The 16996-nt window shown below is 37.7% G+C and overlaps 1 protein-coding gene across 10 annotated transcripts in view; it reads right to left on the bottom strand.

The window, feature by feature from the left end:
- Dnah3 (dynein axonemal heavy chain 3) overlaps window positions 1-16996 on the bottom strand; it is a 173084-nt gene that overhangs the window by 67382 nt on the left and 88706 nt on the right. For 9 of the 10 annotated variants that reach the window (XR_015450387.1, XM_087208876.1, XM_087208877.1 and 6 more), the window contains 6 exons: window positions 13723-13834; window positions 11428-11669; window positions 9556-9701; window positions 8644-8749; window positions 7649-7778; window positions 2005-2250 (listed from right to left, as the gene is read on the bottom strand). Coding sequence is in view for 9 of the 10 variants with exons in the window: in XM_087208876.1 (XP_087065002.1) it covers window positions 2005-2250; window positions 7649-7778; window positions 8644-8749; window positions 9556-9701; window positions 11428-11669; window positions 13723-13834 (982 nt within the window). In the remaining variant the exon portion in view is untranslated. The remainder of the gene's footprint in view (window positions 1-2004; window positions 2251-7648; window positions 7779-8643; window positions 8750-9555; window positions 9702-11427; window positions 11670-13722; window positions 13835-16996) is intronic. The other variant, XM_087208875.1, reaches the window with a different exon arrangement.

Genomic DNA, 16996 nt, shown 5'->3' with positions numbered 1-16996 from the left:
CCTAGAAGACAAAAATAAAGAATGACATCATATTTATAAAAATAAATCTGTAGGCACATATATGCATAGGAAATTAAACGGATGGCCAACAAAATATTAATAGTGAATGCTTTCATTTTATATTCTCTATCTATTTGTTCTTAAAATAGAAATGAAGGTCACACACATCAGAATGGCTATTATATTTCTAAAAATACAGAAAAAAGCCGGGCATGGAGGTGCACATCTGTAATTCTAGCACTTGGGAGGCTGAGGCAGGAGGATCACTGTGAGTTCGAGGCTAGCCTGGGCTACATAGTGAGTTCAGGGCCAACCTGAGCTACAAAGTGAGACCCTGTCTCAACCCTCCCAAAAAATAAAAATAAAAATACAGAAAATAACAGGTGTCAAGAATGTGGAGAAGTTGGAATGCTTGTACACTGTTGGTGCGCTGTTGGTCACAGCTACTATGGAAGGCAGTATGGCATTTCCTCTAAAAACTAAACACAGTTTTAGCATGTGATCTCTTCTCTTGTGTGTATATATCCCAGAGAAAGCAGAGACTCAGACATTTGTACACCCAGTTCACAGCAGCCGTATTTATAAGGCACAGGGAGAAGCAACTCAGTATCCACAGATAGATGAATGAATAAATAAAATGTGGTATGCTTATAAAATGGAATATTGCTTGGCCTTAACAGAACACACACTGAAGACATCATGCTAAGCCAGTCACAAAGAGATACTGTATGATTCCACTTAGAGTCTAATTTATGGTGACAGAAGGGAGAATGGTGGTTGCCAGGGAAGAGCCGCAGGGACTGTGGAGAATTACTGTTTAACGGGAAGGAAGTTCCAGTTTGGTAAAATGGAAAGAGTCCTGGAGTTGGATGTGGTGATGGCTGCATAACAATATGAATGTACTTAATGCCAATGAATTACAAATGCTTTAAGATGTTAAATTTTGTTATATATATTTCATTAAAATTAAAATACGTGCTTTTTCTTTTGACATAAAATGATTCAATGAAATGCACACATCTTCAGCCCACCCTCACCAAGTTTTGACAGATGCGTGTATCTGTGTAACCCAACCTCTCTTACTATATCCAGTACTGTCACCCCTGGAAGCCCTTTCATGGCTCCTCATATATTCTTTTTTAATAACCACAAAAAGAACTTATAGTATGAGCCTCTTGTTACAGATATACAGGGGTTTTGTTTTTGTTTTTGAGATAGAGTCTCGATTTGTAGTTCAGGTTGGCCTTGAAATATGTAGCCCAGATTGGCCTTAAACTCAGGGTGATTTTCCTGCCTCAGCCTCCTGAGTGCTGGGATCACAAGCATGTGCCGCCACATCTGAATATTACGGAAATATAGAAAAAATAAAAAGACTTCTGGGTTATGATATCACTATTGATCTTAATTTTTTTCTATTTCCTTCTCTGTATTTTATACACTGTATATACTGAGAGGGTAGGAAAAAGCAGTAAAAGCTACTTAAACATCCTTCTTTTAGTAAATAATGTCACATACATGGAATATTTGTAGCCATTAAAGTGACCATTTTGAAGATTATGTAGCAAAATTGGAAACATTTCAATATATTAGATTGTAATGACAAAGTTAAAAGAAGTATTAATACCATAATCACCATGATAACATCATGTAAACACACAGAAGGGGCCTAGAAAAGAGTAAGAAAAACAAAGGTGTCCATATTTCTTATTCTGCTTGGATGATGGAATTATGAGTAATTATGGGTAATTTTTGCAAAAGAAAAAAACCATCCAAAACAAAAACTCTTATCATTTTTTTCTAAATTAAAAGCCCATGAGACTCTGACTTCAAGACCAACCATCTCCTACATCCTCAGGCCAGCTCTGAAGAAATGAACCCACCCAGAAAACTACAGAATCTTCTTAGCTTTAATAAAGGGCTCACATGGTTCATGTTGTTTGGTTGGGCTTGGGACATAGAATTCAAACCATTACAACAGGACACAACAAATAAGTACTAAATTACCTCTCTCTGGAAATATGTTGTTTTTGGTGAGTTTCACACTTTTGGGCCTGGGGTGGTTATCATCCATGCCCATGATCAGGTTGCGGAAAAACAAATCAAATTTCTTTCTGCTGTCTGCATTGATGGTGCCGGCGACAGTCCACACCAAGGAGAAGAGGAATAGTCCTTGGAGCCAGAGGAAGATCTGCTGATTTGACAGGCCTTCAAGTGATTCATTCTCCTCATCTCCTGTGGCCCTAATTTCATCTAAAAGTGAATAAAAACAGAAGGTCAGGATGAAAAGCACAGTGCTATGGATGTAAAAGATGTGAACTCACTGGTATTGCCTATGAAGGACCTGGGCAGTTGACTAATACTGGCTGAATGCCTATCACATACCAGACCCTTTATCATATACATTTTAATTATGTTACAGTAAATGCAACATAAAATTTTCTATCTTTACTATTTTCAATGCACATGTCAGTGGGGTCAAGTACATTTATATTCTGTAACCACCACCACCATTCATATCCAGAACTCTTCATCTTGCAGAACTAAAATTCTGTATTCATTAAGCAACTTGCCCTCTATCTTCCTTCCATCTCTCATATAACCAGAATTCTACTTTCTCTTTATATAAGTTTGACTACTCTATGGGGATCATAGAAGTAGAATCATACAGTCATTTTGAAATTGGCTTATTTCACTATTCATAATGTTTTCAAGATTCATCCGTGTTGAACCATGCATCAGAATTTCCTTCCTTTTATAGACTGAATTATATTCCATTGTGACCGCATTTTATCCATTCATTTGCTGATGGACATTTGGGCTATTTCCATATTTTGGGCTATTATAAATAAAGCTGCAGGGCTGGGGATTTAGCTGAGTGGTTCCAGAGCCTGCCTTGCAAGTGCAAGGTCCCAAGTTCGATCTCCGGTACCAAAAAAAAAAAAAAAAAAAAAAGATCTACAAATAAAGCTGCTGTGAGCATGAGTGTTTGGAAGTATACCCAGAAGTGAAAATCTGGATCGTATGATAAGTCTATGTTTACTTCTTTGAGAAACCACCAAACTGTTTTCCATAGTGGGTACACCATGTCAAATTCCCACCAGTGGTGTATAATGGTTCCAATTCTCTACATCCTCACCAATTTTCTGGTTTTGGTTGTAGCCATCCTACTAGGTATGAGGTAGTAGCAATATCATTGATTTGCATTTTTCTAATCATTATTGATGTTGATCCTTTTTATGTTCTGACACATGGTACAACATGAATGAAATTTTTTCATATGCTTATTGCCTATATGTTTATCTTCTTTGAGAAAATGTCTATTTGAGTCTTTTATTTTTGTATTTTTTTGTGTTGAATTTTAGTAGTTCCCTCTCTATTCTAGACATTAATCCTTTTTCAGATATATAATTTGCAAACATTTTCTTCTGTGTGGGTTGCCTTTTTTACTCTGTTGATAGTGCCTTTTAATGCATACAAAGTTTTAAATTTTCATGAAATCTAGTTTGTCAATTTTTTCTTTCGTTGCCTGTACCTTTCATGTCAAAGCCAAGAAACCATTGTCAAATTCAATTTCGTGAGCTTTTGCCTTATGTTTTCTTCTGAAAGTTTTATACTTTTAACATTTATGTTTAGATCTTTCATTCATTTTGAGTTAATTTTGTGCACGATATTAAGTACAGGTCCAGGTTCATTCTTTTGCATGTGGATAGTTTTCCAGGCATTAATTTGTTGGAAATATTATTTTTTCCCCATTGAGTGGTCTTGGCACAAACAGGATGAAAATAATTTGGTGAATATAAGATCAAAATAATTTTACCATATATGGGAGATTTATTTCTGTGTTTTCTATTCTGTTCCACTGGGTATATGCCTGTCTTTATACCAGTACCACACTGATTTGATTACTATGGCTTTGTAATAAGTTTTTTTGTTTGTTTGTTTGTTTTTGGTACCAGAGATCAAACTCAGGACCTTGCGCTTGCGAGGCAGGCGCTGGAACCACTGAGCTAAATCCCCAGCCCTGTAATAAGTTTTATAGTGAGGAAGTATGAGTTTTCCAGTTTTGTTCTTTTTCAAGATTATTTTAGCTCTTCAGAGGCCCTTGAAATTCCATATGAATTTCAGGATGAATTTTTCTGTTTCTGCAACAAATGCTGTTGGGATTTTAGAGACTACATTGAATTGGTTGATGACTTTTGAGTGGTGGCATTGACATCTTAACAATATTGTTTTCCAATGCATAAACATTTTGCCTCAATCCATCTGTTTATTTGTTTTATAATTTTTAGCACTGTTTTGCAGTTTTCACTATAAAAGTCTTTCACTTTCTTAATGATGTTAATCCCTATAAATTGCATTCTATATTATGCTATTGTAAATTGCATTATTTTCTTAATTTTCTTAAGTCACTTCATCCAAGGTGGTGGGGCTTGCAGTAAGAGCCAGCTGTCAGAACACAGATCCTTGATATTTGGAAGATGAGGTCCTTATCGTCTACCCTGGCTCCTACAACCTATGTGCAAGCTACCCTTGGAACATGTGCCCAGCTCCTGCCACAGCATGGAAGGGCTGGAGAAGGGTGACTGATACAATGCTAAAAGCTGAAACTAATCAAAATTAGCTGAAATTTACTACCCAAACCTTCCCCTGGAAGTTGTAAGCCTTAGAATAGTCTCTAGAATTCCAAAAGAGTTACACCAGACAGATTCTGCCAATTCAGTTGTGTAGATGGGAAACTGATTTGTGGCGCCTCCTGTTCCATAGTCTTCATGGAATATTCTTTACCCATTTACATCTTAATTTAACTTACATAACAAATTTATGAAAGAGGAAATATTCATATTATATGCATGAATAAATTAAGGCTCAGAAAGGCCACAGGTTATACAACTTAGACATAATAAAGCTAAGAGCTGAATCAAAACCTGGCTCACTCCAAAGCCCACACTCTACCATTTTACCAGTGCTCTGCAAACTTTAATGTACACACAGATCACCTGGTGATTTGTAAGATTGTGGACTCTGAATCAGTTGGTCCAAGATTCTCCTTTTCTAATGAGTTCCCAGGTGATGCAATCTTTCTTGTCATTGCTACTTGAAGAATCAAGTCATACAGTACACTTCCCTCTTTCAGGTAAAAGAGGCCAAAGGAAATAACCTAAGAATTAGATAGCTAATCTTCCCAATGCTCTCCTCTCCCTTTTAGCATCACTCTTCCTACTTTTCTCTTCAGATATGTTTGCCTATACTCCATGTTGCTCGTGGTTACCCAGGAGTCCACTGTATTTTATTACCTGAGGCTTCCAGCCATAGTGAGTCCCTACAGCCTTTCCACTTCTCCTTCCAGCAGCAATATAAGATTTGATGTTCTTCTTTCATAACAATGAGCACCTCTAGTGCACATATGTTGGTTGCTAAATACTATTCTTCAGTATAAAGAACCAGGACTCCTTAGAGAAATGGTTGGTTACAGAGTGAACCAAGGGAAACACAGGATGGACGTGGAATATCTTGTGGTGTCAGAAAATAAGGACACGTTTGAAAAAGGATGAGAAAAAGGTTGTTGAAAGGACACAGAAGCTCACTTGAAGGACCTCCCAGTGGCTACAGCTATTTGAACAACAAAATAAATAATTATAGCCTTGTATTATAACTCTTATAATGAAATAAATATAAGTACATATTTTGATAAACAAATAATTTAGTAAGTAACAATTAGGAAAGAAGAGCACTTCTTTCTAGAAGAATTCTAATTAGTAATACAGAAGGATTAGAAGCAGAAAATTATCATTAGGTAAATACCATAACAATTGTTATAGGAAAGATACACCAATGGATACTAAAATCAGTTGGTCTAAGTTTGAGGAGAAATAGGATATTTGCATAATTTGCAAATATCTTCTCCAAGACATTTAATGGAAAGAAAAAATAGTCAACATGATGAAGGAGAAATGTGGCTCTGACCAAATTTAAGTTGGATCAGATCCTTCACTAGTAATAAGATATATTCGTCACCACTTCCTTGGTATTCTTAATAGAAATGCATAACCTAAATCATGTATGAGAAAACATGAGTTAAACCTAAATTGAGAAGCATTCTATAAAGTAACTGGCCAGTACTCATCAAGTTGCCGTTATAAAAGACAAGGCAAGACTGAGGAACTGCCATAAATGGAGGCAACTATGGAGATACAACAGTTAAATGCAATACAGCATTTTGAATTGGATCCTGAAATACAAAAAGGACATTTGTGGAAAAACTGGTGATACGCAAGCAAAGCCTAGAGTTTCTTTAATAGTATAATACCAGTGTTAATGTCTTTGTTCTGATAATTGTACCTTGGTTACATAAGATGTTGAAGCTAGGTGAAGGGTGTGTGTACTCTTTTCTCAACATCTAAAATTATTTCAAAATAAAGGGCTAAAAAATACACTTAGTGTTCTTTATCTTAAAGCCTTGTTAATCACAGCTACCATGTTATTTCATTTTAATACTGACAGAATATAAAGTTAGAGCTCTGATAACAGCTCCAAATGCATTTAAACAGTTCCCAGCTTTCAGCAGTTGTGTGCATTTGAGTATTTCTGAGCAGTTTCATAGCTACAGATGTGGGAAGGCAAGAGATGAGATCACTCAGGGCTGGAAATAATGCATCTATTTCCCATGCTGGTGTCTTTCTTCCTAGGAGACAGAAGATGAGCTTACAAATAAAAATGCAAATGAGGCATTGTTTGTATAACTGGTGTGCTTCTGAAGAAAATGCCTCAAAATGTATAATTTGAAAATTAAATAATATGTAGAAATTCTCCACTTAACTGTTTGCCAAGTTACATTTTTTATCTATAACTACAATGCTTTTGAAAGAAATGAGCTGAGAAAGTATGTACAGTACATGTAACAGGAGTCATAAAGAAGATTCACCTGGAGTTATAGTTATTTGCCAGCTTGAAAAACTGGCATCCAACAAAAGTTCTCCAAATGGACACATATTTTGCCATTTGCAGTGAAATTTGATTTATGTGAAATAGTTAAAGTGATTTATTATTCTATTTATGATTGGGAAGTAAATGAATCACAGAACCATTATTTTAAATGTCCTGACGAAGTTCACTAGTTTTGCAGACTAATATAATTAGCTCTCACAGTGTATCTATGTGTTTTGTGAATTCAGATTTTTGCAACATAAATTTTCTTAACATAGGAAAATTTCCATGGAGCTCCAGTGGCACAATCAGTTAGTGCACAGTAGTTATAAGACGTGGAAAAATTTCTTGTATAATTTTTACAATACTTTTTCTGAGATACTTTCATATGTATCATCTAAATTCATCTTCCTCAAGGATATCCCTGTGAGGTAAAGTGGGACAGGACCTAGTACTCCTATTGTGTGGATGAGGAAGCTTAGGCTGAGGAAGGATGGGACAGCTTGCATAAGAACACCAAAAAGAATTCAATGTCAAATCAAGACAATATGGATAAATTCTTTCCATTAAACACCATTATCTACAACTCAAAGGATTGCTTGTTCTTGGCCAAATACTGTAGTTTGTCCCATTATAACTCAAGGGAGATAAACACAGGTTGAGAGCAGAAGAACCAAGCCACAGCCAACCCCCTTGTGGCTTAAGAATCTTGGGTGTCACTTACCAAGCAGAGAGGAGTACAGTCTCATCATTGAGAAGGCAAGGTGGATGGGGGATGACTGGACCACAAATTTACACTGAAGGCAAATAAATTCCAGGCAGGGCTGGACAAGCCACATGAACATGTCATTCACCTGAGAACAGAAAGCTACATGAGATTTGCAGACATTATCTAAAAGGGAGCTGAAGACTAAGAGCTTGGGGCCCCCTCAGTAGGCTGGAGACGCTGGCAGAAGGATGATGTCTTTTGAGTGCAGGTGCACTGAGGAAAACTCACAATCACCCAGAACCCTGCCCCAGCCTCCTCCATAACAGCCTTAGACTGCTCAGCTCACAGGCCATGTTAACTCAAGTTTCCCACCCCCTTCCCACTGCCCAGAGCTGGATACTCAGAGAGGCCTGGAAATTGTCTGGGTACAGGATGTATGAAATAGGCTTAGGAGCCAGCCACTGTATCTGACTCTGTTTCTATAAAAAAAAGTAATAATTCCAAGCAACTGATTTATAAATGGCTGTTAGGGTTTGTAAGGTGAGACCCCTGTATAAAATGGCCATAGGAAGTGCAGAGCTAAGTTTGGCTTATTTTCAGTAATTCACCATATGCATGATATATACATATATGCTTATTTGGGTGCATGAGTCTCATCTCTGCTTCTCACCTCATTTCATTTCTTAAAATTACTTGACAAACTTTTCTACTTTTATTTTATTGGCTTTTTAAAAACTTTTGTTCTATTTTATGACTTTCACTCTATATTATATTTAGGTTGATGGAGAAGGTAAAAGAGGAAGGAGAAACTGACTGCACCACCCTATCCCAACCACACGAAGAAGAAAGCTGGAAAAATGGCAGGCAGCCAGAAAACAAGATAACTGGGGACGGGCAGGGAATTCTCTGGCCCTTCTTGCTTCCTGGAATTATGAAGGTGAAGATAGGCCTAGAAGGCCTTTGAGATGAGTAGGGAAATGGGGATGGAAGGAGAAGGGCTCAGGTCTCACCAATTCCATGTGCTCCTCAGTAAGGCTGGAGGGGAGGGTGTCCATGTATGAATCTTTCAAGGGCTTCCAGCCTAGCTGATGGGGCTCCATGTAGATCATCCCACATCTGGGAAGTACAAACAGAATTGGTTTCAGTGCTCTTTTATTTGTTGCTAATACTAGGTGCCATTTACCCTATGTCATACACTCTTTAGGCCTTACTGGACCTTGACCGTAACTTTCATCTTCCATACGATGTCCCTTATCCTATTCCTCTGGGTTTCCTCCTGTGAGGTAATATAGCATCTTGAATCTTGATTTCTTTCCTTCTTCTACAGTTTTATATCATTCTATATGTTCCTAAAATATATCTACATTTTAATTCTGGTTATCTTCAACAACTTAAAAGGAGGTAGGTAACATTTTGGGCTTACTTTTACACATAAAGATCTAATCCTTAATATATTTACTAAGATTTATCCATATAGCTGTATGTGAGTGCAGCTCATTTGTTTTGCATAGAGTATAACTATTATAAAATTCGACTACATTACACTTTATTAATCCACACCTGTTTAACAGGTATTTAGGCTATTCCTAACTGTTACTGTGAGTCATGCCTCTATGAATATTCTTTAAAGGTCTCCTATTGTTCATAGATAAAAGTCCTTTGGACATATACCAAGGAGCTGAATTGCTGGGTCACGAACAAATAAAAGCTCAATTTTAGGAGCTAATGTCAAATTCTTGCTTGATTTTAGACACTCACGAGTACTGTGGGCTGAGGACTGATTTTATGATAAGTCTCAGTGAACAACAAGCATTGTGGGTGATTTGCTGGGCCTTAATCATATTCGTAGTTTAGAGCTTTCCCTCCTGCTCAGCTTAGTGGGGCCACACCTTGCCTCAAGGGACCAGCACAGGCTGACTTACCGGCTCACAGTGGCAGGGGATGCCTGCTCCAGGTCGGCTGGCTCAAAGATCAGACTCATCTTGGGACTCATCTGGATAATTTCTCCACTCATTAAACACAGCTGCAAGTGCAAAGGGGTAGGGTGTGCACAGAGGTTAAATTCCACCTGCAAGTGAAAGATCTTAGTGAAGACAAAACTGGTTTGAATGAATTCCACAAATATTTCTTGAGCACCTACTATGTGCCAGGCACTGTTCAAGGTACACAGGATAAAACAGACAAAAATCCCTGTCCTCTTGGGGTTTATATTCTGCTGGAGGAGACAGATGATAAACCAAATATATAGTACATAAAATAATGAAAATTGCCCTAGAGAAAAAGTAAAGTAGAAGAGGGGCCGGAGAATGCTGCTGTTGTTGAGTGAGTTGTAATTTTAGGTAAGGAATGGAAATGACTGAATTCAATTTTAGATGAAGAACTGAGAAATTATCATCACTGTATGAAGTTTTTTGGTCCCTTCCTCTGTGTTTAACATAGAACCTAACTGCCATCCTCATCCTGTTTTATTTGCTCAAGTTTCTCACAAAAGACTCCTTTTTATGAGATGATGAGCATATTTTTCTTTTTGTTTTAAAGTATGTGTTGACCTGTGGTATTATAACATGTTTCTAAGCAGAGGAAATTAGTAATTTCTATAAGTATGTGAGGTGCTGGATATGTTAATTAGCTTGACTGTAGTCATCATTTCATAATGTGTACGTGTCTCAAAACACGATATTGTGCACCTTAAATACATATACTATTTGTAAACTATACTCAGAGAGAGAGAGAAAGAGAGAGAAAGGAGTCTCCCTATTGAAACCCCACATGGGCAAATCCATTTTTGGAGTAACAGGAATCTCTCCATAAATCCCTTCAAGGATGGAATGAAAGACCACTGCCACTGGAAGTCCTGGTGTTTGTCAGGCACATCTCTGTAGAAACAGCTCCAACCCTTAGGCGAGCCTTGGAATATCTACTTAGGGTGCCACTTGTCTTTGCCAACATGGATGCAAGACCAAGAATGTCACATCGTAAAACATGAAAATTCTCACTCTCAGACAGGGATGCTTCAGAAGAGAGGGTGCTGTGTAAAGAACTTAGACTCTTCCTCGAGTCTTCATTTTTCTTTGAGCGTTCTTTCAGTTTGGCTCTCAGTTTGGATACACAGAAAGCATAACAGCCACAATCATGAGCATGAGAGCAGAAAGACTGGGTTTGAATCTACCTGTCTGCCATGTAGTGGTTTTAGAGTTATGTGCTCTCAGTGCCTCAATTTCCTCATCTATAAAACGGGTATGACAATACTTACCTTATAGGATGGACTGCTTATAAATTAATGGGATAATGGATGGGAATTATTTTTAGCAAGTGCTCTATAAATGAAAGTAGATGTTATCACTAGTTTCTTGCTGACCCTGCTGCTTCTCTTTTTTAAAATATAAATTTGTATAAAATCCATTTCTTTGTTTTCATTCAGCATAACTGACACCAGCTAGATTTTCATAAATAACTTAACTTAGTATTAATAGGGAATATAAGGGAATAATTATTTTAAGTATAAAAACACTGAATATTGTAAACATATACCAAGAAGAAACAAAAGTTGTATTTCTAAATGTAAATAGAATATTCCTAGTAAAGGTAAGTATGTCTCAGGAAAAAAACCACTGAAACAAGTTTACATTAAAAGTCCAGACAGATTCAGTTCCCTGCTCCTGGGTCCCTGCTACCTTCCCCATACCTGTGGCCCTACAAACCAAGGGGCTGTTTCTCTTAACTCTCTGCTAATCACTCATTTCAATAAAACTGTTTATACCCCACCCAGGAAAAAGCTATGGACTCGTAGCTACCTTTTTATTATCATCCAGAATAGTATTCATATTTTCAATCCAAACAGCATCTACTGGTCCATCAAATATAATCCACTTGCGGTCATCAGATGTTGAAGATGCTTGCTCCCGGAAAGCATTGGCTAGGACACCATCTGTCCACTCGTGGCTCACTGGGTCAAAGCACCCATACAGCTGCCCCATTGTGATAGCCTTGGGATTGATGATCTTGTACTCCACGGCAAACTCCTCCATCTGGTTGGCTGGGTGAGAAGATCCAACACCATTTATAAAGGCTCTGGTGAGACCCAAATGTTAGACAAGAGACACTGCCATTCCCAAGACTAACTAGCAATTACCAATATGTGATCCAAGGAGAGTCTTTATAAAATATGCGCTCGGTCTTATAAACACTGGGATATCTAGGTAGGTTATATCTTAAATTGTTGGGGTACTTATAGTCATTAGTTTTGCACTTTACTTTCTTCTGACTCTGATTTCTAACAGGGCAAATGTGCTAGTTAGATCCAGTACTAAAGAAATATGACTGGACCTAAAAGAACTCAAGCATTACAGAAGATAGATGTCAAACTGGGGGTGTAGCTCAGTGGTAGAGCACTAGCCTCATGTGTATGAGGCCCTGGGTTTGGTCCTCACTACCACACATGGACACGTACACACATACACCAGAAGGAAAGAAGATAGATACTTTTATCAGCCCCCTTTATTTAGCTGGCTGTCATAGCCACTGTAAGAACCTTAGCTTTGGCTTGGGATAATGAAACAGCTGATAGGTAAAAAGATTCTGGAAAATGATGGCTATTTTCTCTATTTGAAGGTCTAGTTTAGCCTTTGAAATCCTTTTCTTTTTTTTAATTAATTTTATTGGTACATTTTAGGTATACATCATAATGACATTCATCATTGGAAATTTGAACCTTTACATAATCTCTCTTGGTTCTTATTTTTCCCCCATTTCCCTGCCCTCCCTTCAACCCCTCCATCCCTCCCTATTTACAAAGACTTTGTTTCCATTTTTCATTTTCTCACATTAATTCCATTGAAATTCTTTTCTTAACTGCTTGGTAAGTGTCATTTGTCCCTTGAGAAGCACATATTTGGGCTGATGGATAGCACAGAACCATGTTTAATAACAGAAAATAACAACACTTTTATATAATTCTTCAGAATTAGAGAAGGTTGGAGTACATGAGCCATGCACTAAATAAAGAATGACTGCTTCAGAATTCTGAGGCAAAGACAATGATTTAGACTTTTTCTTCATTTAATTTCTTGAAGAGAATTCCAATGCCAAAATTATTTTATACTTCAAATTTAAATGCCCAAATTAGCTATTAAGGTTGTTAGACCCCCAAAACAAAATCTCAAACATTCAAGGGCAATTTAATAATCAAATGTCATTAGAAAACAATTTTAATTAAAGTACTTGAAATGATTATGTAAACACATATATAGTGTGGGATTGTTTTTCAAAACTACAGGTTTGCATATTATTTTGGGATAAACAGGCAAATAAGAAATCCCAGCCTGACATGGTAGTGAACGTCTGTGATCCCAGCACTCAGGAGGCTGCCTCGAGTTCGAGTCCAGCCTGGGCTACGTTGTGAGTTCGGGGCCAGCCTGAACTACAAAGGGAGACCCTGCCTCAACAAACAAATAAACAATCCCCAAACTGTTTCTTTGGCAATAATCCATTTGTTGGGAATGTACCGTGCTAGGTTATCTCATAATGTCATTTAATTCTCACAACAATCCCAATTTACAACTGGGAAAACAAAGGATAAGAGAGGTCTAGTTATTCATCCAAGTTTGAGTCTGATTCAAAAGTATGAGTTCTTCCTCAACCTTAAAAGAAAAGGAGGAAAGGAAACAGGGATAGAGGGAAAGGGAGAAAAAAGGAAAGGGAAGAAAAGAAAAATGAAGAGTGAGTGGAAAAAAGAAGGGAAATGGAAGGGAAAGAAAAGGAAGGGAAGAAAAAAAAGGAAAGGAACCATGCCATGGTTTGCTTTTGGACCAATTTTATCCACTGAAGGAGTTTCTTTCTTACTGGGGAACTGTTGTAGGAACCACTGTTGAGGATCGAGAAATTTTTCCAACCTTAATGACATGCACATAAGTCCCTTGTTAGAAACACCCTTTATTGTCTGCCTGCAGACATCTGTGCCATGTTCTATTTCTAGTTCTGACGTCATGATCCAGGGCTGGCAAAACTCACAGTCTGGCATTACCTCCATGGAGCCAGCTGACTGAGTGGGGAGTCCTTTCCTCCCTAGAAGCCAGGGATGTGAACTTTACCTTCATGTAAATCACCCAGAGCTGCAGCCAACACTTTATAAGCCGATGTCTTGCCTCCCATGGGGTCTCCAACAATCATGTAGCCATGTCTCACCAGCATCATCTCATAAATCTGGGAGGAGACATCACAGAAGTTAATCACTGCAAACCTCTCCACCCTGCAAGTCAGAAGTCAATGAGGGATGAGGCTTTGAAATGCAACTTTCACAGACACTTCTAACTTTGGTGAACTTTAGTCCTTTAGTGATCTATTTTTAAAATATCTCCTGGATAAATAAATATACATGTGTCTCAGATTATTTAAGGGAAAGAAGATGCTATTTTTTCTTCACCTATCTATGCGCTAAGTATCAAGTTCTTGTCCAAATCATTCATTTAATCTGCTAGGTATCATTAATCATCTTCCATAGATGAGAACACTGAACATAAGAGAGGTTAAGAGCTTATTCAAGCTTCTCGGTGATGGTGCTAGGATTTTAACATGAGGCTTTCTGACATCAGTGTTTCTAGTCTTTTCATTACACCATTGCCATTTTCTTTAAAATTTTAATTGACACATAATATTTGCACATATTTATGGAGTATGATATGATACTCAATACACACAATGTGTAATGATCCAATCAGGGTAATTATAATTAGTATTTCCATATCCTCAATCATTTATCATTTCTATGATCTCTCTAGAATTAGAGAGTAGAATGGTGATAACTAGAGGTTAGAAAAGGCAGAAGAAAAGGTGGATAGAGATTAGATTACTGGTACAAAAAACAAGAATTATTTCTGGTGTTCTACAGCATAGTACGGCAACTATGACCCACAACAACTTATTATAATGCCATTTACTTTTTAAAAGGAAGTGATCATTTTATGGTCTTTCTTTTTTTTTTTTTCAGATAGATTCTCACTCTGGAGCGCAGGCTAGTCTCGAACTCAAAGCAATCCTCCTGTTTCAGCCTCCTGAGTGCTGGGATTACAGGCGTGTGTCACTGCGCCTGGTTTGGAAGTGATCATTTTGGCAACTGCATTTTTATTGGAAACTTCCAATCTAGAAGCCTAAAATTGCTGGTCTGACTTGATTGGAATTCCCAATAGATGAAAATGCATTTTCTAAACCAAGCTCTATGATGAACGTTATTACCAATAGTCCATGTAATTTTAGTCCCTACCCTTGAGAATCTAATCACATGGAAGCCCATTTCATGAATTTTCTAATTATTCCTTTTTGTCTCTGATAAGTAACCTATATAATAATTGAATAAATGCTTTGGTCATTTGTATTTATGTGAAAATTTGTGCCCTGCCTTTAAATTGTGAGTCTTTCAGAGAAATAAATCTTTTAAAGACCAAGTTCTTATTTTTTTTCACCTTGGATGTGAACAATAAAGAAGGTCTAAATGAAAGTAGTGACAGTGGGGGTAGGAGAGAAAGGGACATATGTCATTCAGCAAATATGTTAAGCATCTACTATGTGCCAGACACTGTTCTGGGTGCTGCAGACAGAGCACAGAAAGAACAACAAATCCCCAACCATTAAGGTTTGAAAGATGTTTCAGATTGAATAGAGGTGAATAGAGTCGACTCTGTATCAGAAATGAGAGGCAGGCAGCGATGGTTCAATAGCCTCTCAGCTTCCCCCTTTCACACTCTGAAATGGACTGTCAAAACATTAGTATACAAAAGGACAGGTAGTTCCAGGTATCTTGTTTTTAAAAACATTAGCTTGTTTTTGAAAACTGGAACTAACCTATATAAAAGTTTATCTGTAGGTCTGCAAATGACTGTAAAAAACATGAAAAAGTAAGGTAGATACATGGATGGATGGATGGACATACAGTTGAATGGATGGGTGAATAGATGGATGAATAGGTGGATGGATGGACAAGTAAGTGATAAAGTAAATATTATAAAATGTTAATTGTAAAGTCTAGGTGGTAAGTACATAGATATACTCTTTAATTTGTTCAATTTTTCTGCATGTTTAAAATATTCCATAACAAAATATTGGAAATAAAATCTCATGCTTAGTTAAAGGGTAGTCAGTCTATAACATTCAGCAAATAAACTGAGATTCAACATTAAGTTAAATGAAGTATATAAAAAACTAGCTCACTTGGAGATGGATGGAGATATATATATATATCTCCACAAGGATCAGACTCCACAAGGCAGTCGGATCTCAGAATCTGGGGACCTAGGTCCAACCTTGACCTTTATTCCAACTAACAGGGTGACTCTGTGAAATAACAACGCTGATGATGCTGCTGATGGTTAAGAAGATGGGAGGGACGATAACGCTATAGTATCAAGGACTGCACCCAGCACTTTCCATACCTATTCTCCTAAAATTGTGGGGAAGATTTTACTCCCTCCATTTTACAGAGGAGATGCAGAGATGATAAAGCAATTTACCCCAAATCTCAGAGCAAAAAACTCATGGGAGTGAGATTAGAACCTAGATCTGTATAAAACCCCTATCTTTTTCCTCTCTGGACCCAAGTGTCCTTTTAAAGGCTCGACCGGATGGGTTGCCTGGCCTGTGATTCTGTAAGTAAAGTACTGTACACTTGGGGCTTATTTAATTCAATACATCATTGTAAGTTAGTTTTACACAGAAAGCAATCCTAGGGAGGGAATTCTGAGATTAACATGAAGCTTCATGGAGTTTCTCCAGGATCAGGATGATAGAGATATTTGTGATTTCCCTGCCCGATATCCCTTCTGCTGTCCCTTGATAACAGCACCCTGATTTTCCCTGAAAGGGAAAGCAGCTGTGGGATGGGGCTGACTTGGCTCAGGGTGACTCCATCTCTACTTGGTTATGACCCAGGTCTTCTCTCTGTAATTGGCTCAGAGATGGTCACGTGACTTTACCAGACCTGTTCAAAGCTAACTCTGACACTTTTGCTGGAGCCACCTTGAAGGGGATGTTCCTTTTCTTCTTCTGGGCTTGCACCTGAGACACTATAAGCCTGAGGCCACCGGAGGAAGGAATGGGTACCCAAGAATGAAGTTTTAATACAGAGGGAAACAGCACTCAAATGATGACAGGTAGATTCCCGATGATATTACCAAAAAAACTTGGAGTCTGCTATGCCTGAGACCAACAATATACTCCTGCACTTTCTAAATTAGGTGAGTACATAATTTTTTGTTGTTGATTAAGACGATTTGAGTTGGATTTCTATCACCTGGAATACAGAAAGTCCTGACTGACTCAAAGTTCAATACCCCCAGAGGCTTTTCTTCATTCTCAAATTTAAAAAGAAACCTT

This window comes from Heterocephalus glaber, unplaced genomic scaffold, assembly GCF_053883595.1.
Source record: "Heterocephalus glaber isolate CG9 unplaced genomic scaffold, H.glaber_assembly_v1.0 deba00000943, whole genome shotgun sequence".
NCBI lineage: Eukaryota > Metazoa > Chordata > Mammalia > Rodentia > Bathyergidae > Heterocephalus > Heterocephalus glaber.
The sequence above is the reverse complement of the archived record's forward strand: the minus strand, read 5'-3'. Positions and strand labels throughout refer to the sequence as shown.